This window comes from Vulpes lagopus, chromosome 13 (genome assembly GCF_018345385.1).
Source record: "Vulpes lagopus strain Blue_001 chromosome 13, ASM1834538v1, whole genome shotgun sequence".
In the NCBI taxonomy this organism is placed as follows: domain Eukaryota; kingdom Metazoa; phylum Chordata; class Mammalia; order Carnivora; family Canidae; genus Vulpes; species Vulpes lagopus.
In genome coordinates this window covers 40,758,090-40,780,946 of record NC_054836.1, presented here as the reverse complement: position 1 = coordinate 40,780,946, position 22,857 = coordinate 40,758,090, and the positions used below count along the sequence as shown (strand labels likewise).

Below are 22,857 nucleotides of genomic sequence, written 5' to 3'. Positions count from 1 at the left end.
ATCCAATAGAACTTTCTGTGATGATGAGAATGTTCTCTGTGCTTTCCAATATGGTAGCCACTAGCCACATGTGGCTATTTACATTTAAATTAATTTAAATGAAATTAGGGGCACCTGAGTGGCTCAGTCCACTAAGCTACTGACTTGGGCTCATGTCATACATGATTTTAGCATCCTGGGAGGGAGCCCCCATATATAGCTCCCCTCTCATCAGGGAGTCTGCTTGTCCTTCTCCCTCTCCCCCTGCTTCTGCTCGCTCTCTCTCAAATAAATAAAATCGTTTTAAAAAATTAAGTTAGGAATACAGTGGCTCAGTTTCACTAGCCACATTTCAAGTGTTCAGTAGCCCCCCTTGGCTGATCGCTATTGGATTGGACATCATATCTTTAGCACTTTTGTTTCTATCTTTCCTATGGCATTTTATTAGCTGTGAGTCCTTGGGCAAATAAGGCTCAACTTTGTCAGCTGCAAAATGGGACTGATAGGGATGGCTGGATGGCTCAGTCAATAGAGCAGGTGACTTTTGATCTCAGGATCATGAGTTCAGCCCATATCGGGCGTAGAGATTGCTTATAAAAAAAAGAAAAGAAAAAACAGAGGGGACTGATAATAACCTCTGACAAATTTGTAATGAGGATTCAAGAAGGTAATAGTTACAGGGCATCTAGAATAGTACGTGCTGAAAAGGCTTTTTTGAATTGTTAAGATCCTTTTCCCCTTATCCTTCTCTAATATTAATTTGCAAATATCCTTCTAGAACTTAGATAGTGTGAACAATTACTAGAGCCATTTTAAGAATGGGTCGCTTTACATATTGTAAGAAACACCTTTAAAAAAAAAAAACCTATGGGTTTAAGCTGCAGGTCTTGGTTATTGGAAAAATTCTGAGCAATTCTGTGCGGGAGAGTTAATACAAGAGTGCTCTGCGGGATCTAACAAGATTCTCCTAGGTTGCTTGGAATTATTTTAGGGCATTAGGTTTGTTTTTCCAGAACGTAACGTCAGGAGAAAAACCCCCATGAGGCTCATATCTGTAGGAGGGTTGAGAGGTGTCTCCTTAATGAAAATGCCCATTGCTTCAGTTAGACACTATGAGGGGCAGTTTGATTTGCCTGTGTGAACCTTATGAAGAGGCTCCTTGAGCATCAGAAACGGCCTGGGTGTTGGTGCAGGGGTGTCCAGGGCCTTCACTGCCTCGACAGGAAGCCCTCTGGCATGGACCAGTCCTGCACACTCAACACGTTTAAAAAGGGGGTTTGCATGGTTTATATCCTGGCTGCAATCCATTAAAGCTTTAATTACACTAATTAGGGATTTGGGATAATCAAGTTGGCCTGCTTGAAATGGGGACCTGTGCTCTTTGTGAAGAAAAGGTTTGTGAAATAAACCAGCAGGATAAACAGGATTGTGGGGGCACATGTATTTCTGGGAACCAGCTGATGCTAAGGATTAGTGCTTGCTTTTGGCATGCAAATGAAGGCTGTTCTTTGTAAATCAGCAGAAGGGCTAGAGGCCCCCCTCCAAGAAACACTTCATTAGCAGTTAAATACAGTGACATTCCTGAAAATTTTAAACACACACACAAATATACCTGAATTTTTCCCCCCACATAACCTGTAAATTCCCCATTTGGGGTAGAACTTGTGGAGGAAAGGTACCTAGGGGATCTTGTAAAATACAAATTCATTTCAAAGCAATATTGAACAGTAGTTTTGTGTTATTCTTCCGCCTACCCACACACAATCTAAGGGACACCAGAAAGAAATACTATTAGGATAGTCAAAGCACACCATCTGACACTATATGGATGGGGTCCCCAGACCTAAAGGAGTTAGGAACCATTGGCTCACACCTTCCAAATTAATACACCTTCATCATGTCATACAGTAGCGTGTGCTCCATATAATAGCGCTCACACTTTTCAAACAAAATAGTTTAGGGGTGGGTGAGTGAATGACAGACCAACCGAGCCTACAGTTAATCACACTGCTAACCGTTGTATTTGATTTTGAATCTCCATTAAGTATTTCTTAGGAACTATGTTGAAAATTTTCTTGGGGCGCCCAAGAAAATGGGCTCAGTCAATTGGGCATCTGCCTTCAGCTCAGGTCATGATCTTAGGGTCATGAGATCAAGCCCCACATGGCATTGGGCTCCCTGCTCAGTGGGGGGCTTGCTTCTCCCTCTCCCCTCCCCCTGCTTGTGCTTGCTCTCTGTCAAATAAATAAAATCCTAATTTTTTCTTTTTTCTCCTTTTTTCCTTCTATTTTTTTTAATCCCTATATATTTTTCAAGAGATTCTATGAACCCAGGTTGGGGTTCAATAATCAATAATCATGGCCCAAAAAGGAAGTAGGCAGGGAGAAAGCTTAAACAAGATGGCAAAATATTAATAATGAGGCAGTTCATCATACTAATTTCTAGTTTTGAGTGCTTTTGAAATTATCTCTAATAAAAAGTGTAAATTATCACCATCATCAACCTCCCTATCTTCTTCATCCGAAGTGTTTATCCACAACTTATGGTTTACCAAGTATCCTGAGCACTCACAAATTTATTGAGTTTGCTCAAGCAGGAAGACCAAGAAGTTCATATCTTTGATTTTTTTTTTAAATAATTTAGTACTCCTGAAAAAAAAAAATAATAATAATTTAGTACTCTGAGGTATGTGCTTATTTGAAGAACCATGTATCTTAACACATTTATCAAGTGCCGCCTCCTGAAAAACAGGGAAAATCAAACCAGAAGCAGCTTAGCTGAGCTCTTTCAACAGGCGGTGTAAAAAATCACTTTGAAAAAAATCAGCACCCAAGGCCCACCAAACTTGAGGTCTGAGGCCATCACAAGCTTATAGATGTATACACTGTGAAGGACAACCCATGTATAAACTGACTTTGCCCCCAAAATTATTTCACTGCCTAAGTAGATTAATCCTTTTAAGAAAAATTGCTGTTGACTCTGCTCTCCTCCCAAACAATGCTAATGTACTGACTGCTACTCTGTATATAAGTGAGTCACAGGATGCCTGGGTGGCTTAGCACCTGAGCAGCTGCCTTCAGCTCAGGGCCTGATCTTGGAATCCCGGGATCAAGTCCCACATAGGGCTCCCTGCATGGAGCCTGCTTCTCCCTCCGTCTGTGTCTCTACCTCTCTCTGTGTCTCTCATGAATAAATAAATAAAATCTTTAAAAAAAAAATAAGTGAGTCACATATATACAAAAATAAGTTTCAGTGAGCAACTGTCCTCATAATTGTATTCATGAATACATGCAATTATCTGAATGTGTATTTAACATGCTTGCCCTACTTTGGAGACAGCTCTTTTCTTGGACATAACTTTCTCAAATATTTTTTTAAGTTGTATTTATTTAACTGATCTCTATGCCCAATGTGGGGCTCAGACTTACCACCCTGAGTTCAGGAGTCACATGCTCTTCCAATTGAGCCAGCCAGGCGCCCCACTCTCAGATTTGTTTATTGTCTGGCAGCCTTTGCTCCCCAATTCTCTAGAATGGATGCAGTATAGTTCAAATGAATTAGGAAATGCCTAGATTAAGATATTAGTAGAAATATCAATGTTTAGAGGGGAAAATGTGTAAATCAGAGATGGCACAAACCATCATTTTAGGAGTTACCTTTATCAGTAGATAGTGGCCACGTCAGGCCTAGTGATGAAGCTAAGGTGGAATGCAAAAGAAGCACAGGGAGGGTAACTCTGATCAATTAGGGATGCCTCTCATGGGCAGAGTAGATTATAAATGGCTCCAAAGGAACGGTACATGCTACCCCTGGCGTAAACAAATCCCATTTGAGATCTCCTCTGACATTGAGAGCCCTCTGCTATCTCCCCAACCTCTCTTCCCCTTTTTCAGGATTCCATTAACCAGAGCCTTCAAGTGCACCTCATCCCCTGGTGCTGAATCCATTTGGTGTCAGTTGGTCTGTGCTAAATGTTGACTGTCACCTGGTTAGAAGAGCTCACCTAAGTAAAAAGTCATGGCAGCATCAGAGAAGTACTTCTCAGGGCTGTCCCAGTGACTCAGCCGTTTAGCACCGCCTTCAGCCCAGGTATGATCCTGGAGACCTGGGATCAAGTCCCAAGTCAGGCTCCCTGCATGGAGCCTGCATCTCCCTCTGCCTCTGCCTGTGCCTCTCTCTCTGTGTCTCTCATGAATAAATAAATAAAATATTAAAAAAAAAAAAGAAGTACTTCTCTTTAGAAATGGAGACTTATGATCCCAGACTTAACATATCTAACTAAGCCCATCTATGGATTCCATGGCTCCCCCGGCCGCCCCAGCAAGATGTCCTCTTATGTAGGGATGAGTCAATGAGTCAAATGAGTATTAAATTTAGCAACAGTTACTCATAGTTCCTGGGTGAGAGTCAGGTGCATAGTGCTAACACCAATGGAAATACCAAGACTCAGAGTGGCCTCCTGATACATGTTGAGTATTGTGTTGGGCCAATTGCTTTCCATGCGTTTATGTAATGAGATCTTGACAGTAACCCTGATGAAGCAGGTATTCATGGTTACCTCTGTTTTATAAATTAGGATCCCAAGTTTGAATACCTAGTAAATCAGACTAGGAGTTTGCCTCCAGAGCCTAGACTTTCAACCACTAAGCTGTGTTCACAACTATTAGTGATATTGGAACTAAAACTCCAGAGACCCTAAATCCAGTTTTTTTTTCTTTAGTTTTTAAACTTTTCTCTGCTTATAAGGAGAGTTATTAAAAAAAAAAAAAAAGGAGAGTTATGTATCATCTCATTAGCAGCTTACATGGAAACCTCAAATAACTCATTTAGTTTCCTTACCAGGGGAGCCAAACAAAAAAACTCAAGCTATTTGTAGTTTTGTAACACAAAACCTCATAAAATGCAACTTCTTTGTTTTGTTCATTGGTTTTGACACAGATGTCAAATTAGCAATGAAAACCATGTGTAAGAAACAGCCATAGTTATTCCCAGTTCGATGAAAGTGGAAAAGGAATGGAAAGGGTGATGGTGAGATGCTGCCAAGAGAGGATATTCCAGTTGGCCTCCAAACCAAAGATTTGTGCATGTCGTTTTCAGAAGTGGTTTTTATTCTTGGCATTGATGATGAAAAAGTCCATGGTTTACTCTATTCAGGCTGAAGTAAATCAAAATTAATTGCTTTGCTGATAATTTATACTGACCTGTGGCTTAAAATAGTGGTTGCTGGAACCAGAACCAGAGCTTTCATTAAGATAGATTGACTTTATTACTCCTTAGTTGTGAGAAAATACCCAATATTTATTGGGAATATACAGAGTAATGGTATGCACGAATGGGACTTTGTGCATTATTGCAGTTACTCGGCCTCAGTACATGAATTTCATTTGAGTGCTAAAATTCCAGAAGAGATTATTGGCTTAAAAAAAAAAAAAAGTAATTTCTAAGTACTATTCACAGAACAGCTGCTAGTCTTTGAATGATGCCGTTCATGTGGATGTTTCCACTGGTGTACAGGGCCAGGGAACAGGGAGCCTCCAGCACCCCATGGGCCTCCTGTGTGCCCTGCCGTAAGAGGACACTCAGCTCTTTTCACCTTTTTCCCAGCTCTTAGAGAAGCTACGGGGTTTGGGTACTCTTAGATTTGGTACCTTTTCATTTTGTTCAGCGTATTACAAATTATTCCTCCCACATGTAGGAGTTTCATTTGGTCAGCAGTCCTAGAAACAGAATTTTTAGCAATGGCAGTGATAGACTATAATAAAGTTGGATATTATAAATAACGTGTCTAGAGAATAATTATGAACAATATATTTTAAATACATTACAATGTATAGATGATGTAATTATAAAATGATGATAAGGGCAGCCCCAGTGGCTTAGCAGTTTAGTGCCATCTTCAGTCCAGGGCATGATCCTAGAGACTCAGGATCAAGTCCCACATCAGGCTTCCTGCATGGAGCCTGCTTCTTCCTCTGCCTGTGTCTCTGCGTCTCTCTCTCTCTCTCTCTCTCTCTGTGTCTCTCATGAATAAATAAATAAAATCTTTAAAAATAAATAAATAAAATGATGATAAAATTACACTTAATATTGTAGTTTCTCTGCATCTCAAAAATTTTAAGTAAATTTTTTCCTGTTTTTATTATTTATTAAAAAATTTAATTAGATATTATCTTATGATTTATTATTATCGCAATCTCAGAATAAAGAGCAGTCTTTCTCAGGAAAGGGTTATTTTATTTAAGATTATGTGCTCCTTCTATCTGTCAAAATGGCTTTTTCTTTTCAACAAGAGGCCAGTGACAGTAGATGGTAGGTAGATAAAGCAATATAAAAATTGGCACGTGGCAATATAAAAATTGGCAAGCCAAAGTTCTTATTAAATAAATATTTTTTAAAGATTTAGAATATCCAGGCTAGATGCCATAGAAAATATAAATTAACTGTAGCTGGCCTAAGGAAAAAAAAGAAAAAGAAAAGAGGAAATATGATTGTCAAGAGTAGATTTTTTAAAAAATATGTTTATTTATAGGTAAGTAATCTCTACACCCAATGTGGGCCTCAAACTCACCACCCTAAGATAAAAAGTCACATGCTTTTCTGACTGAGCCAGCTAGGTCCCCAAGTTATAGATTGTTTTTTCTTTTTTTTAATCACCTCTTGGCTTTTTTTTTTCCTCCTTACTCGCCATTCTTTTTCCTTCTTGCTGACCCAAAAATAAAGTGAAAATTTATAAGAAAATTGAGCTACAAAATCTCATAGGAAATTGGCTTGCCCTCAATGTTAATTTATTTTGTGCAGGCTAGGCCAGAACACCTTGGAGTCCAGGAACTAGATTTCTGTATGTGTCAGATATAAACTTAGTTAAAGAAAAGGGAAAAAGAGAGAGAAAAGTCTTACTTAGCGCAATAAATCTGTCAGCTTGGTTTGGTACCCAAGAACAAAATCTGATTCATTGGCTGTGTACTTCACAAATTATGCCCACAACCCATGTGAATATCAGATGAAAATCCCACTCAAGAGAACCCTCACAAGTGAATTGCCAAACTGATCTGATCAGATGGTGTGGGTTTTTCCTGGTGCTGCTTTTAGTTTTATTATTTAGCATTAAATCTTTAATAGCAGCATGTTAAAAGAGGCTCAGAGTTTTGGTGACATTGCAAAAATTTTTATGAAGCTTCAAAATCCACCCCACCGGCCTCAGATTGTGAAGTCAAAAATAGCTCTGGGATGAGAAGTGAAACGCATGCCCATTCAAAACATTATTTGAAACCTTCTGAAATTAGCATTACTCAGGACTCTAAATTTTGTCTACTTTTGTCTACTGGAAAGAACAACATTTACTTATTAAGTTCCCACTGATCACCAGAAAAGGCCCCTCTGTTAATAAAGGGGCATAGACCAACAATTACTCTGCTTGTTGCTTACAGGTTATGTTTCACTGGCCAGCTGTTTTAACCAAATACTCCTTCAACTGTGCTGTGGCTTTAAGCTGCTGCTAAACTATGAAGACCTGCCTCATGAATTTATTAGCAGATGTGTGTTCTGAAAGCCATCGTTACATGGAGACCTAGAGCAGCAGTCAGATCTTCTGACATGTGGGCCACACATGATTGCGTGCCGAAATGCACCCATTATTCCTGTGGTCATTTCCCACAGCCTGTATTCGAATGTCCTGTGGGTGGTTTTACTGCCTTACTGGCTTTCTGTCCATCTATGCCCTGGATTGCACATGTAGTGGCCAGACAAAAGAAAAATCAGTAATGTACAATTTGGACTGTCCACTGGAAAACTGGATTGTGTTCCTTGTTTGGTCAGAAATCCCGTTGTCTGGAGCCATGAGTTACCAGATTTGGGGGTCCTTAGAATCTGCTGGTCTGCCTACCAGTGCTTTGCAGCATTCCTCAAAGGCTTTCTGGGTTTCACAAATTTGTTTTTGCTGGAAAATGGCAATGTCCAAAGGGCCATTGAAAAGGTAGGACAACGCTTTAACTCCCAGTGAAGTAGTGGGATGCAGTGCTTTGTACAGCGGGTCTGGTTGTGGACCAGTCGGAGCCTTGTGCAACTTTATGAATCTCTCAAGGTGAGGGCAGGCTTAAAACTTCATAGAAAGACATCTTTCTGTCAGCTAGCTGTGAGTTTGGTCCCCTGTTGTTTGTCCTGCTAGAAGGACCTTTGAAGGTTTGTTTCTTCTCAAAGAAGTGAAGAAGAGGAAGGAAGTATGTGGGTTTACAGAGAGTGCCTTACTCCCAGCATGTTGTCCCTCAAGAGAGGGATCTTCTGTTCAGATTCTAATTACTATAACCACCTTCTCAAATGTACCTGTGATCACAGCACTAGTGTAATGAATGTGTGCAGAGTCACTAAGAGTGCCACTTTGCTTTCAGAGTCAACAGAACTAATGATGGCAGTGCTTACCCTGTTATTCAGGAATTCAGCTTGGAAATAACCAATTGCTGACCTAAGTGTCAGAGATGAAAGATTTGTGAATTAGGATTTCCAGAACAAATCTCATTCGTATCCATTGTGTACCAGGAACCTGACATTTGTCAAGGTCAAAGTGCCAGGCCCTGTTCCAAGTGCTTTACATGTATTAACTCAATCTTCACAAGGACTCTGTAGGACAAGACCTGTTACTAATGTGTCACTCTTTCAGAGAGAGAACTTGAGGCACAGAAAGGTAACAGGCCCAAGGTCACGCAGCTGGAGAGCATAGGGCAGAGATTACAATCTAAATGGTCTACCTCCAAAGCCCATCACCCTCTTAACTGATATTTTCAAATTCAGACTCTGTCTGACCCATTAGTAGGTCAAGAAATCAGTGACCAGGATGTTTTGTTAAAATGAAATAGAATAGGAAAATATCAGAGTATATCACATGTAGGAAGGATTGTTTAATAAAATCTTGTTTCAGACAAATTAGATAAAAATTCTTCACATCCAGTTATGTTTTATACTTTTTCTGATTTCAGCCAGGTAATACGGTGCAAATGGTGCATAGTACATAACACACCCTGCAGGGGCCTGTGGCAGGGGGTGGTGGGGGTGGTGGGTGGTGCCTGGAATCAAACGCATTAATACTTGTGCAGTGAGGCATGTGAATATTCACACTAAATACAAAAAATAGTGTAAGTAGCCTTTAAGCAGATCAATTTGGGGCTTGTCTCACAATGAATTTTGCTGCCAAACTTATAAAAAAGTTTTCCAGTTTTCAGAGCTTCAGATATTTCAAAATTGAGGATTGCAGACCTAATTATACATATGTATACAGGCTCCCAATAGGAGATACACTTCTTACAAGGAGTTGGGGTTAAAAAAAAAAAAAAAGTTTGGAAAACACTACACAAGGTTATTGCTGAAATCATGGACTGTTGGAGCAGGGAAGGAACGTAAGGATGATATATTACATATATCCCCAAAACCAGAACACTTCAATTTTAACAAGTAGACAAACCAAGGCCAGAACAGAGGGCATTGGGACTTCCGGAGGCCACCCGCTTCTTTGCCCCAGAACAGGCCTCCTGACACACAGCTCAGGCCTCTGGACCACACGCCCTCTCCAGAGTCCTATAATAACAACCAAACCACACCACGCATCTCGTAGTTTGGATTCTTTTCAGGTTTTTCCAAGAGCGACTCAAGTTTCGAGTGGTCACTTCCATCCCTAGGTTCTCCAGAGCCAGGGAAAGCCATGTGGTTTTTTCCCCAGCAGGACACTTAGGCTCAGGTGTTTGGCCATAGAGTAGGTGGCAGTGGGGTTTCTGCCCAGGTTCCAGGGAAATCTGTAAATTTCCTGAGTTTGTGGTTGAAACTGGTCTCCCTGGACCAGCAGTTTGACATTTTCCCCCTGTGGTGTTATATTCATGTTTCCACATTTAACATGTCAGACTGAATGAACATTGTGGTCTAAGGATTTAAAAGATTTATAATGGAGTCTTGAAAATTTACTTAAGGAATATGTACTTCCCCAAGCAATAACAAATATTACTACAAATGACCATATTAAATTAAAGTAACTGAGGCATTTCTGATTTGTAGGAAAGTTAAAATTAATCTTATGGCAGTTTCAGTTTCAAAATGAAAACATGGCTCTGCCTGGCCACAGATTTCCCGGCTGTTAGTCAACAGTGAATGAAACTCTCAGGTGACTTTTTTTTTTCTTTAAGAAATATTCAGTTTTCTCTATGTGTAGAAAGGCAATACTTGAAGGAAAATACCCTGAAAAATCAACCGTACTTGTATCTGGAAACTTCAAACGTTCTGGTAATATTTTTTTTTTTTCGTGAACTGGGTGGTGAGTCTATAGACGGTCGTCATTTTATTATTATTCTTTAAACAGTACACGTAAACACATGCACTCATTTGTGTGTGTGTCTGTGTATAGGTATATTCCACAATTTGAAAAGATGTTTTGAAACACAAGCCACAAATCCATAAAAATGTTTACATAAGTATATTTCAATGAGATGTGTTTTTATAATTTTTAAAAGGAAAGGAAGACTTAATTGAACACCAATAAAAAATAAATTTATAAAAAAAAAAAGGAAAGGAAGACTTTCTTATATATTCTTTATCCCTTCCCTGACTGGCTCTGTTAGTGAGTAGGCAAGGAGTCTGGTTCCAGTTCTCTTTCTACATTAAAAAATAATAATAACCACAAGGTGTTCTGATAAATGTTGAATAACTGACTTTTGGAAAGGAAAAAAGCCCTCATTGGTAATACGTGCCAATTTCCATGGTGTAAATATTCCCGTTGCCAACAATTTCAAGCTACCAACATAATGTCATTTAACAGAGTTGGAAAGAGGTGTATACAGTAGCACACCATATTATATGGTAATTATAATAAACAGGATATTAATGTAAATCGCCCCGAAATACACATAATAGTAAAATGGAATAAAATAATTAAGAATTGGTAAGCTTTGCATATTACCTTTTTAAAAATATACTTGTTTAATTATTAACTCACATAATTTAATTTTTAATAATGGGTATGTTTAACAACTGGCTCACAAGAATCCCTGAAAATTTAATGATCAGCTCTCACAAGCCAGTACAAACCCACAACAGCACACTACTACAAGATTAGAACAGTTCCCATTGCAAAGCTGAAAGAATTCAGGGAGGCAGGCACAGCCAGGCTTCCCCACATCACAGAGTCCTGAGGCTACAAATCCAGGACACCCCCCTACCACCAGTCAAGCAACCCCACCCAGCAGAACATGGCTGACATGGAGAGAATGAAGCCTCCTTTCTCCCAATCACCCTACTTACATATATAAACCCCCTGAGGGATTCCCTCTGCATTTCCCCAAGCCCTAAGCTCTGGTTCCTTAAGCCCTTTCAACTTTGAAGACCAGGACTCTGAAGCAAAAGGGCGAAAGCTCAGAGTTCTTTGACATGCCCATAGCAGCAAGGCAGAGTAGGAGCATTTGATTACACCCTGGATGAAATTCTCTGATGCCAGCTCTGCCTCTTGCCAGCAAGGTGACCTTCAACAGGCCACTCTCCTCAGTTCCCAGTTAATGTGAAAAATGAGGGCGTTAGACTAGATGATCTGTCTTAACTAGGTTTCTTCCAGCTCTAAACCGCCCCCCACCCCCTTGTTGACTGCTGTGACTGAGGGCTTCAGAAAAGATGACCCATCAGGTCAAAACCCATGAAGAAAAACTCATCAGACCACAGGGTGATGTGACTTCCCAAGCCTGAATTCCTTGCCAGCCATGGGAATACATGGGAACATTTCTAAGATGGACGATGGAAAGATCTGGGCTGTGCTTCTTCAAGGCTGTGTCACGCAGTGCAGCTGCCTTTGAAGGTGGGAAGTAGATTTGCCTGGGTTTCTGGTCAAAACTACTCGAGTCTCTGGCTCCTGGCTGCATTCACGGCCTTCGTCTGCAGCATCTGGTTCTTTATGAACTTGTCTCCCCCAGTGATGCCTTGCCTTGGGAATCTACCTATCTTTTGACAAAGAGTTGTATTGGTGGATCATTGCTTTAAAACTTTGGGGTTTAATAGGTCTCAAAAAATAGGTAAAGTCATGGTTGATAAGTGAAAGAGGAAGAGGAGCTGCACAATATTGCCAGTGAGAAACCAGTGAATTGTAACCACTGCTTCCAAGGCATGTACACCCATGCATGTGTGTGTTGTCATCAGGAATTAAATTGTGCAGCTGTGTATCTTGGTACGGCACGGTTGCCGTGATTTATGAGTCTAGCTGCGAGCAAGTTCACAACCGGCAATCCAAGAGAGGAGGAGGGAGGGTGGAGAGAGAGGAAGGTTGGCAGAAGTGCTTTATGAGTTTCATATTTAATGCTTTTAACATGATGTCTCGTTCTCACTTCTAGAAAGCACTTAGCAGATATAAGCCAAAAATAGATTGCTGTCCATAGCTGACCAAACGTGAAAGTGGGGGATGTGTGTGCACGTTGTTGTGGTTTTTTATGGTTGTTGTTTTATATCTGAGCTGTGGGAGAGTATTTTACAGTAAAAGACATGAGCTACTGATACTGTTTAACTGGGGTGAAAGAAGAGACAGAAGCCCATCCCCCACCCCCATTTCTCTGCCTGTCTCCCTCCTCTCCTACCACCCTCTTTTTTTTTTTTTTAAGATTTTATTTATTTATTCATGAGAGACACAGACAGAGGCAGAGACATAGGCAGAGGGAGAAGTAGACTCCCTGCAGGGAGCCTGATGTGGGACTGATCCCAGGACCCCAGGACCACAACCTGAGCCAAAGGCAGATGCTCAACCACTGAGCTACCCAGGTGCCCCGTACACCCTCTTTTTTTTTTTTTTTTAAGATTTTATTTATTCATTAGAGACACACAGAGAGAGGCAAAGTCATAGCAGAGGGAGAAGCAGGCTCCATGCAGGGAGCCTGACATGGGACTCGATCCCGGGACTCCAGGATCTTATCCTGAGCCAAAGGCAGATGCTTAACCGCTGAGCCACCCAGGTGTCTCTACACCCTCTTTTGATGAGCATTTCCATCCGACACTATCTGTGTGCTCTCTGGGCTGATTCCCTGTCAGCCAAGCCACAGTCCATTCTATAGATGAGGCATGAACCCGCAGCTTTCAGAGCATGAACACACAGTGCGTTCCCAAGAAACTTAGAGTTAGGTAGGGTAGACAGGATATATAGATAAAACCGTGTTATAAATAAAGTTTTATATAATCACAGCTTCCGTGTTTTGAGCCACTTCCTGTATAACAGACACTGCTACCTCATTTAATCCTTACAACCATCCTCTTATGTGAGTACTCTCCTGTTCACTAGAGGGTGGTTTTCTTTGATCATGAACATTCAGACTCACAAGATGACCAGAAGCCACAGCGGGCACTGGGTCTCTTCAGAGCTTGCCAACAGGGCAGCATCAGGCCTTCTACAGAGTCCTCACTGGTACATGGGAGTCTACATGGACGCACAAGGGCAAGATGCCCCACAGGCAAAAGTGGGAACTGCATTGGTATAAGAGGAATCAAAGGTCCTGTAACATTCCACTGGCATACTCCTTGGTTCCCTGCTTGGGACATACCTAGGGACAAGATCACCACATTTAGGAAGCCCAAGCTCTGACTTCCTATCAGGTGTGTATAAATGGTTTTTCATGGGGATCCCTGGGTGGCTCAGCGGTTTAGCGCCTGCCTTTGGCCCAGGGAGTGATCCTGGAGCCCGGGGATAGAGTCCCACATCAGGCTCCTTGCATGGAGCCTGCTTCTCCCTCTGCCTGTGTCTCTGCCTCTCTCTCTCTCTCTCTCTCTCTCTCTCTCATTCTCTCTCTCTCTCTCTGTGCTTCTCATGAATAAATAAATAAAATCTTAAAAAAAAAAAAATGGTTTCTCATTCTTCCCAGTCCAGAAGTGATTTGCCCATCAGGGGTCAGCGTGATCATAGGGAGTGTTGACTGTTAGTATAGTTAAAATACCATTTTAGCAGATTACCTGAGCTTAACCAAAGATCAAATTCTCTGGCAGAAAGGGAAACAATGGAGGATCCCTGCGTGGCTCAGCAGTTTAGTGCCTGCCTTTAGCCCAGGGTGTGATCCTGGAGTCCTGGGATTGAGTCCTGTGTTGGGCTCCCTGCATGGAGCCTGCTTCTCTCTCTGCCTGTGACTCTGCCTCTCTCTCTATCTCTGTCTTTCATTAATAAATAAATAAAATCTTAAAAAAAAAACAGAAACAATGTATGTTGACCCTTTGCCTACAGTTGTTAGTCCCATTTTACGGAGAATAAAGCTGAGGTTTATTATTTTTTTAATTTTTTAAAATTTTATTTATTCATTCATGAGAGACATAGAGAGGCAGAGACATAAGCAGAGGGAGAAGCAGGCTCCCTACAGGGAGCCCGATGTGGGACTTGATCCCAGAACTCTGGTATCACACCCTGAGCCAAAGACAGACACTCAACCCAAAGCTGAGGTTTAGAGAGACTTATCAGACTTGCCTCAAGTCACATAAGTAACACAGGCAGGGCTAGACCCTTGGTCTGCCTGGCTCCAAGTCCCATATTCCTAACAAAGGTGCAAGATGCACATTTTACATTGTACTCCATAGAGTATCTGCTTTCTTTTACCATTTGAAAAAACTGACTTGAGGGGCACCTGTCTGGCTTAATCCATAGAGCATGCAACTCCAGATGTCAGGGTTGTGAGTTCAAGCCCCACATTGGGCAAAGAGCTTACTTTATGTTATTTTTTTTTAAAGATTTTTTATTTATTTATTCCTGAGAGACATAGAGAGAAGCAGAGACACAGGCAGAGGGAGAAGCAGGCTCCATGCAGGGAGCCTGAATGTGGGACTCAATCCCAGGACTCCAGGATCACACCCTGGGCTAAAGGCAGGCACTAAACTGCTGAGCCACGCAGGGATCCTCCATTGTTTCCCTTTCTGCCATAGTTTTTGATCTTTGGTTAAGCTCAAGTAATCTGCTAAAATGGTATTTCAACTATACTAACAGTCAACACTCCCTATGATCATGCTGACCCCTGATGGGCAAATCACTTCTGGACTGGGAAGAGTGAGAAACCTTTTTTTTTTTTTTTAAGATTTTATTTATTTATTCATGAGAGACACACACAGAGAGAGAGAGAGAGAGAGAGAGAGAGAGAGAGGCAGAGACACAGGCAGAGGGAGAAGCAGGCTCCATGCAGGGAGCCTGAATGTGGGACTCGATCCCGGGCCTCCAGGATCACGCCCTGGGCCAAAGGCAGGCGCTAAACCACTGAGCCACCCAGGGATCCCCAAAAGAGCTTGCTTTAAAACAAAACAAAAAACTGACTTGGATTACCTACATTGAGAGCCCTTGTTTTTTCTGGAAAAAGCAATGTATCTATTCTGTGGTTTTACCCACTCCACACGTACCAGGTAGCCCAATTGGAGAAGCTTGGTACTGTGCAAGTTAGTAATTCTACTTAAAATAATAGAAGAAAGCACTAGTTCTTTGCTTTTCTCTTAGATTCCATAATTTGAATAGAAGTTTGGAAGGGGTGGGGGTGGGGGAGCTGGGGAAGCAGTTTTAAGAACATAGAGCCAACTTTGCGTCTGAAAGTAAATGAATACCTGGCTACCAGGTGCTAACAATTCTGTTTCGCATTGTTCCGGTCTTGTTTTTAAACCTTCACCATCTTGTAGCATAAAACCTAAGAGCCCAAGACAAAGCACCTAGCTTTATTACCGTTCAGTTCTTCATAAACATCTGGTTGATTATATATCTAGACTGTATTGCAGAAGCCATTCAAGAAATGTGCCATCCATGTTCCAAGTATAAGAGTAGACGTTTTAAGACACTTTAACCATATTGTAATATTGTTTCATTGGGTATTTGGCTAAGCTTTTTACAGGCATTGGAACTATCTATTTATTGACTTCTAAAACTTCCTAGCATAATGAAGACAAATACTAGGAAATTTTTAGAACATGAAATATGTTGCGTTGTAACCATGTTTAAGTACAATGGGATTAATGAAGAGTTGTATTAAGATAGAATGTAGTGATGGGGGTTAGGGACAGGGAAGACTTGAGGGGCATGCTTATGTCCTTTTAGCCAAGGCAGTGGGCATGGGTGCCTGTTTTATTCCCTAAATCCTTTCAGGCAACCTATTCACGCTTTCTGCCACAGTTTTCAAAAATGCAGCTGAAAAGCCTGCCTGTCCATAATACAAAAAAAAGTTTGCTGGCCCTACTGGCTCAGTCAGTAGAACATGCGACTCTTGATTTTAGGCCTATGAGTTCAAGCCCCATGTTGGGCATGGAGCCTTCTTAAGAAAAAGATTGTATAATGTCTGAAAAAAAGATTTGCTCTTTAGGTGAAAGCTATCATGCCATGGATTATTTTGAATGTTATATTACACAAATTTGTGAAATGTTAAACAGAAAATAACAGATCAAATGTTACAAACATAAGAGAAGTGTTGAAGGGATAACTTTGAAGTTTCCAAAGTGAAATCATGAGGAAAAGTCGCTTTTCCCTTTATGAGTTATAAAATCACAACATAAACCAGTCTTTAGCAATGATCTTTCTCCCTGTACTGCTCTCTTTCCTTCTTGAATCTGGGCAGATTTACTCATTCTGTAAATGTTTACTGAGATAGACTTGGCAGTGTGCTAGCAGCAATCATGGGGACTTGTGTCCTTTCCTTTTGGCTAATGGTTAGGGAGACAAGACCTTCGGTCTGCCAAGAAAAATTTTTAAGATCTCAATGACAATATGAGGATTGGGAGCAAGACAAAAAGGATCCTTTTTCAGGAGGCCATATATGTTAAGTGGCAGTGAAGCAGTACGAACAATAAATAGTACCAAGCCACAGATGAAGGAAGCTCTTTCCACCTGGGACTGCTGGGGAACTTTGAGAATGGGTGGGCTTTCTATGAGTTGAAAGAAAAGAGAGGACCTTCCAAGAGAAAGGAAGTTGTCTTTTTTTTTTTTTTAAGATTTTATTTGTTTACTCATGAAAGACACAGAGAGAGGCAGAGACATAGGCAGAGAGAGAAGTAGGCTCCTACGGGGAGCCTGATGCAGGACTCGATCCCAGGACCCCGAGATCACAACCTGAGCCCAAGGCAGATGCTCAGCCACTGAACCACCCAGGTGCCCCTAGAGAGGTCTTCTAACCCAAGGCACTCCAGCAGATGTAACATAGTCTCTGTGTGTACAAGGAGGGTTCGTGTCAGGAAGAAATGGGGCCTTACCTGTGAGGAACCTGAAGACGGTGAGCTAGAAGATAATTTAATCCCAGAGGAAAAGGGAATCTGTTGTGAGTCTTTGAGATTGTGAACACGTCCCCTTCCCTGGGTGGGGTATCTGTCGAACTCGGGGTAAAGTCATCATCCCTCATGCTGCATAGATGGTCCCAGTTACTTACTTTCCGTTGTTGCTTCAGATTCATGACAGATGCCGCCCGTCGAGAGCAGGAGTCCCTGAAGAAGAAGATTCAGCCGAAGCTCTCGCTGACCTTGTCCAGCTCAGTGTCCCGAGGGAATGTGTCCACTCCACCACGCCACAGCAGTGGAAGCCTTACTCCTCCCGTGACCCCACCCATCACCCCCTCCTCCTCATTCCGGAGCAGCACTCCCACAGGTAAGTGGCTCAGCCCCTTACCATTTTCCGGGTGAGGCAGGGATAGCACCTGTGTGGGTGTGACATGCTGGGGGTAGAAGGGGGCTGGGGACAGGTGATGGTTCAGACCCATCTTTGTTCCTTTACTGGTCTCTAGAGTTTGTCAATATAGTCATCTATCATTGAAGAAAGATTTACAAATTATTGTATATAGTCTGTATGTGATAATGGTTTTATAGATATTTTTTGAGCCTTTACCATTTGTGAGCCTGGAGTGAATTTCCTTCAGTCAGATGGAAGAGTAGATGAAACAAGATTGCTATGTGTTGATTATCATTGGCACTGGGTGATGAGTACATAGGGGTTCCTTCTACCATTTTCCATAATGTCAAAAAAAATTCTGAGTGCCTCCTGTTTGCCTGAAAGAGGTTAGGCTTTGTGGAAGATGTTGGTATTCTAGGAGGACCAACATGCACACTCTTAAGAGTCTTCCCCTCCCAAACTTAGAAGCAACTGAAAAAGTAAACAGCAGCCAGAGGAAAGATCACAATCAACTTTATTAGTGAATAAAGCCAAACTGCAGAATGGAACTTGGATTCATAACCATTGGGCTTCTTTTAGTATGTCTTCCCCCCTGAATTCAGCTTATTTCCCAAACTGCCCTTTCACATGGATGCCAAGCAGATGCGAGTGCACCCCAGGCCCTGAGATGAGCATGCACGGCCCCTTCTCCCCAGTTAAGTTGTTGCTCCTCCATGGGCGGGAATGAGTAAAGACAGTCAAAGGAGACTGGAAAGTTCCCTCCTCTTCTTTCTGCCATCTGAGAAGCAGGGAATTTATTTCCCCTCCCCACAGTGGGGAGTTTAGACAGGCATTAAATAAACGGAATCTTATAACCATGACAAGTGCTATATAGAACTCAGTGATAGGAGAGTATCCAGACGGAAATTCAGGAAAGGTTTTCCCCAGAAGATAAATAGGACTTAAGCAGGTAAAGAGGGGAAAGAGGAACATCCCACCAGGGAACATTTTGCAGAAGCTCTCTGAGGAGGAGCTTCTCAGGTATAGAAGGTCTATAGGTATAGACCTTCTCAGGTCTCAGGTATAGAAAGAGGCCAGCTAACTAGTGTGAGGTAAGGCCAAGGCAGTCGGCAGAAACCAGGGCACCATGGGTTGATCCTGAGAGCAAAGAAAAGCCATCTAGAATCACACCATCCTCTCTATAGGATCACTCCCGTGACTGTGGTTAAAAAGTTGATTTTCTCTGACAGTTTGTAGATCTCTTTTTCAGCCATCTCTCATCAAGGGAGAGGACGACAGTAGTATTTCTCAAGTTGTGTTTCAGAATATTTACTTCACAAAATCGTAGTTTGGAGGGAAAGGGATTCCCTAATAAGATGGGGAAAGTGATGGGTTAAATCAAAGTAAACTGATTTCTTTAATGCAGGGCTTTAATATGTATTGTTATTCTCCAAGGGAAGGATTTAGTAAGTTTCTCAAACTTAGTTGACTTTCATTAGGGGACCTCCTTTCTAAGGGCAGTTTGGGGGACTCAAGGCTGATAGACACCCTATGTCTTGTCAGGATTAGGCACTTTGAAGATAGGACAGGTGTGCGAGACAAGCCGATCAGAGTTCTATCTGTACTTCTCCCTTTACAGATCACTAATGATACCCAATATATGGATTTTTCTGTGAGTTAAATGTGAGGGCATTTGTATACACCCAGCATTCAATAAATGTTCATCTCTGTGGTCTGTGGTTTTCAACTAGTTGCTTCAAGAAGAGAATCAGCGTCACTTGTCTGTAAATGGTGAATTGGCGCATTTGTGTTGGGCATTTGTCCATTCCTTTAGGTAGGCCACCATATTTCCCTTACATTTTATTCTGTGAAGATTTACTTTCCAGGATCTTTGTGTAATATTTGCTATGTAAATCTAAGGAGTGCTATGAAAACGTAGTGTACCTCTGTGGTCCTCTTTTCTGGGTATTTCTGTGATTATTTATCCATATATAATATGAATTATGGGGGCAGTTCTATACTGGAGAGTGTTTTATACCGGACTTAATATGGACTGACTCGTGGCCAAAACCAGATAACCATGACTGCCCCAATTAGTAACGGGTGCCATAGAACCCCATGGACACAGACAGTTTAAAAGTGAGAGTTTATTATTTTTCATGTAAGAATGTTTGGAAGAAATGGAATCATTTCCTTTCCTTCAGACATAAAGAAATCGTTCTGACACCTTGCCTATTTTAACAATTTCCCACTGAGAGAATTAATTTATGTTGTGGTAAAGATGTATCATTTTCAGTCTGTCAAGATCATTGGTAACTTATTTGCTGCTTGAAGAACGTTCCATGTAAACATCAAAAATTAGGGGAAGTGGTTGCTTAAACCCCTACCCTGTACAATTTTGATTGTGTACATTTTTCAATGTTCGAAATGTTATTTTACCTGTAGTTAGAGAGATCAGCTTATTTTGCCTGACTAATGTGGTTTCGTTCACTTTTCATTGCCAAGTTATAAATAATATTCCAAGTTTCTACCTCCTAAATTCACTCTTCCAAGTTCCACATTTAAGGTATATTCCAGGTCCAGAAGTAATAGTCCTCTTGTAGAAAAATCTCATTTATAAAATATTCTTTAAAATATACCATCTTGACTGACTTAGAGCTCCGCTTCCTCCTGGAGTTTCAAGTATTTCTTAGGTCTTCTTGGACTTAATATTTACTTTGAAATTTCTAAATCCTAGGAGAATCTTCTTACCTTAGCTTTTTCATTTTCTATCCTACGTAGTTTTAAGTATATATGTATTTTTTATTATATATTAAATATGTGTGTGTGTGTGTATGAAAGAAAGTATTCACTTAAGGAAAGATTAGAATGGTTTAAATCATGAGTTGGCAAACCTTTTCTGTAAAGGATCAAATAGTAAATATTTCATGCTTTGTAGGCCAGAGGGTCTCTGATTCAGCGACTCAATCCTGCCATTATAGCATGAAAGCAGCTGTAGAACTCCATAAATGAATAAGCATGGTGTGTTCCTTCAAAACTAAAAGTTTTTGTAAAACTTTATTTATAAAAACAGACCAGATTTGGCTCACAGGCCATAGTTTGCCATCCCCTGGTTTAATGATAAAGCTATATAATTTAAAGATCAACCTCAGGGTGCCTGAGTGGCTCAGTCGTTTGGGGGTCTGCCTTCAGCTCCAGTCGTAATCCAGGGTCCTGGGATTGAGTCCTGTGTTGGGCTTCCTGCGAGGAGTTTGCTTCTCCCTCTCCCTCTGCCCTTCCACCCTCCTCTCTCTCTCTCTCTCTCTCTCACTCTCTCTCTCTCTCTCTCTCAAATAAATAAAATCTTTAAAATAAAATTTTAAAAAAGATCAACTTCATTAAATTCCCTGCAAACAAAATGTCAAAAGAATTCATACCCTTCTCTTCAGAAGTAGTAACATCTAGGGTATAATTCCTAAGGGGGAAAGACAACTAACGTTTGTAGAGTATTTACTATATTATATGCTTTCATATTCTGGACGTAAAATGCTTTTAATCCCAACACCAGCTGCACTGAGACAACATTCTTATTTCCATATACAGATTAAAGAAATAGAGGCCTTTAATAAGGTTAACTTCACAAAGCCCCATGTCTGTCTATTCAAAAAAATGTGGTCTTCCAGTAGTGCAGTTTCCTTGCACTTTCCACATTAGGACCTTTTAGAAAATTCTTATTAGACCTTCAGCCATCTAGCTGCTCCAGTTACCAGTTAGACAACTCCAAACCCAAAATCCAACAGAATGTTAAGATAACTGGAACTCTGGTTCACTTCCATTCTCAGACTTCCCACCCTGCTGTCCAAATAGCATATTAGAAGTGGAGAGCCAACCACTTAGCCGAGGTTTTCTTTAAGGATGAGCTGGAGCTGATTCCTGAGAGCCAGTTATTAAATGTCCCTGTTTGCCAACCAGTTGTTAGAAGGATTACCTTGAAATTGGCCTTAGTGGGAGTCTTTACACCAATCAAATTGGCAAATGCTACCTATCAGCACCCCTACCTTACTCCTCCCCCCCCACCGCTGCCTCTTTACCATTATACCAGGTTTATCCTTTCAGTAGTTAACGGATTAACATTGCTTTGTTATTCAAGGGATCAGGGTCCTAACTGTGTCTGTGAATAAACCAAAAGCAAACCTCAGTCACCAATAAATAATGGCCATTTCAAATATTGGATTGCTTTGCAGTCATTCGCAGCAATGTTATAGGTGACTGTAATGACACGGAAAGTTATTCACATTATTGGGTTACAAAACCACACGTGCAGCGTGATCCCAATTTTATTTTTTACTCCAAAAGAGCTAACTGTGGTTGCCTTAATATGATAGGGAAAAGGGCCTTATTTTCTCCATTCTCTTTTCTCCCATTTACTAAGATGAATCTGTTTTACTTTTATAACTGAAATTAGTGTTTAGTGCATATAACCAAAAGATCTAGACAGGATGGCCCCATGCCGTCCAAAAAAACAGTTTAAAGAATTTATTTTCTTCAAATTAATGTAATTATCTTTTCTGGAAGAGGAAGGATTTTCCTCTAGGAAAGGCCTGGGTTAGCATATTATATTGGTTATCAGTGCCTGGAGATTAATTAGTTAAGAAAGTAATTCCTCCCCCCACTCTGATCCCCACACCTATATTTGCCAATGAATCTCTTAAAAGAGTGACTCTCCATCAGGCTGAAATCAAAATCACCTGGAAGTTTTGTTTTGTTTTGTTTTAAGTGAACTCTACACCATACATGGGGCTCAAACTCATGACCCAGATATCAAGAGCTGCATGCAGGAACGCCTGGGTGGCTCAGCGGTTGAGGGTCTGCCTTTGGCTCAGGGCATGATCCCGGATTCCCAGGATCGAGTCCCACATTGGGCTCTTTGCATGGAGCCTGCTTCTCCTCCCTCTGCTTGTGTCTCTGTCTCTCATGAATAAATAAAATCTTTAAAAAAAAGAGAGAGTTGCATGCTTTACTGACTGAGTCAGCTAGGCACCCCAACGTGGAGGATTTTTTAAAAAGATTTATTTATTTATTTATTTATTTATTTATTTAAGAGAGAGCGAGCATGTGCATGCATGAGGACACAGAGGGAGGGGCAGAGGGAGAGAAAGAGAATGTTAAGCAGGCTCCATGCCCAGTGCAGAGCCTAATGCAGGGCTTCATCACATGACCCTGAGATCATGACCTGAGCAGAAATCAAGAGTTGGATGTTTAACCCTTGAGCCCCAGGCACCACCACTCCAACCTGGAATATTTTTAAGCCACTTTTG

At 41.1% G+C, this 22,857-nt stretch overlaps 1 protein-coding gene across 1 annotated transcript in view; it reads left to right on the top strand.

Annotated features, from left to right (window-relative positions):
* The window catches only part of JAZF1 (JAZF zinc finger 1), a 338,967-nt gene that overhangs the window by 269,627 nt on the left and 46,483 nt on the right, over positions 1-22,857 (top strand). The window contains exon 3 of the mRNA XM_041728188.1: positions 17,364-17,560. Coding sequence (XP_041584122.1) covers positions 17,364-17,560 — 197 coding nt within the window. The remainder of the gene's footprint in view (positions 1-17,363; positions 17,561-22,857) is intronic.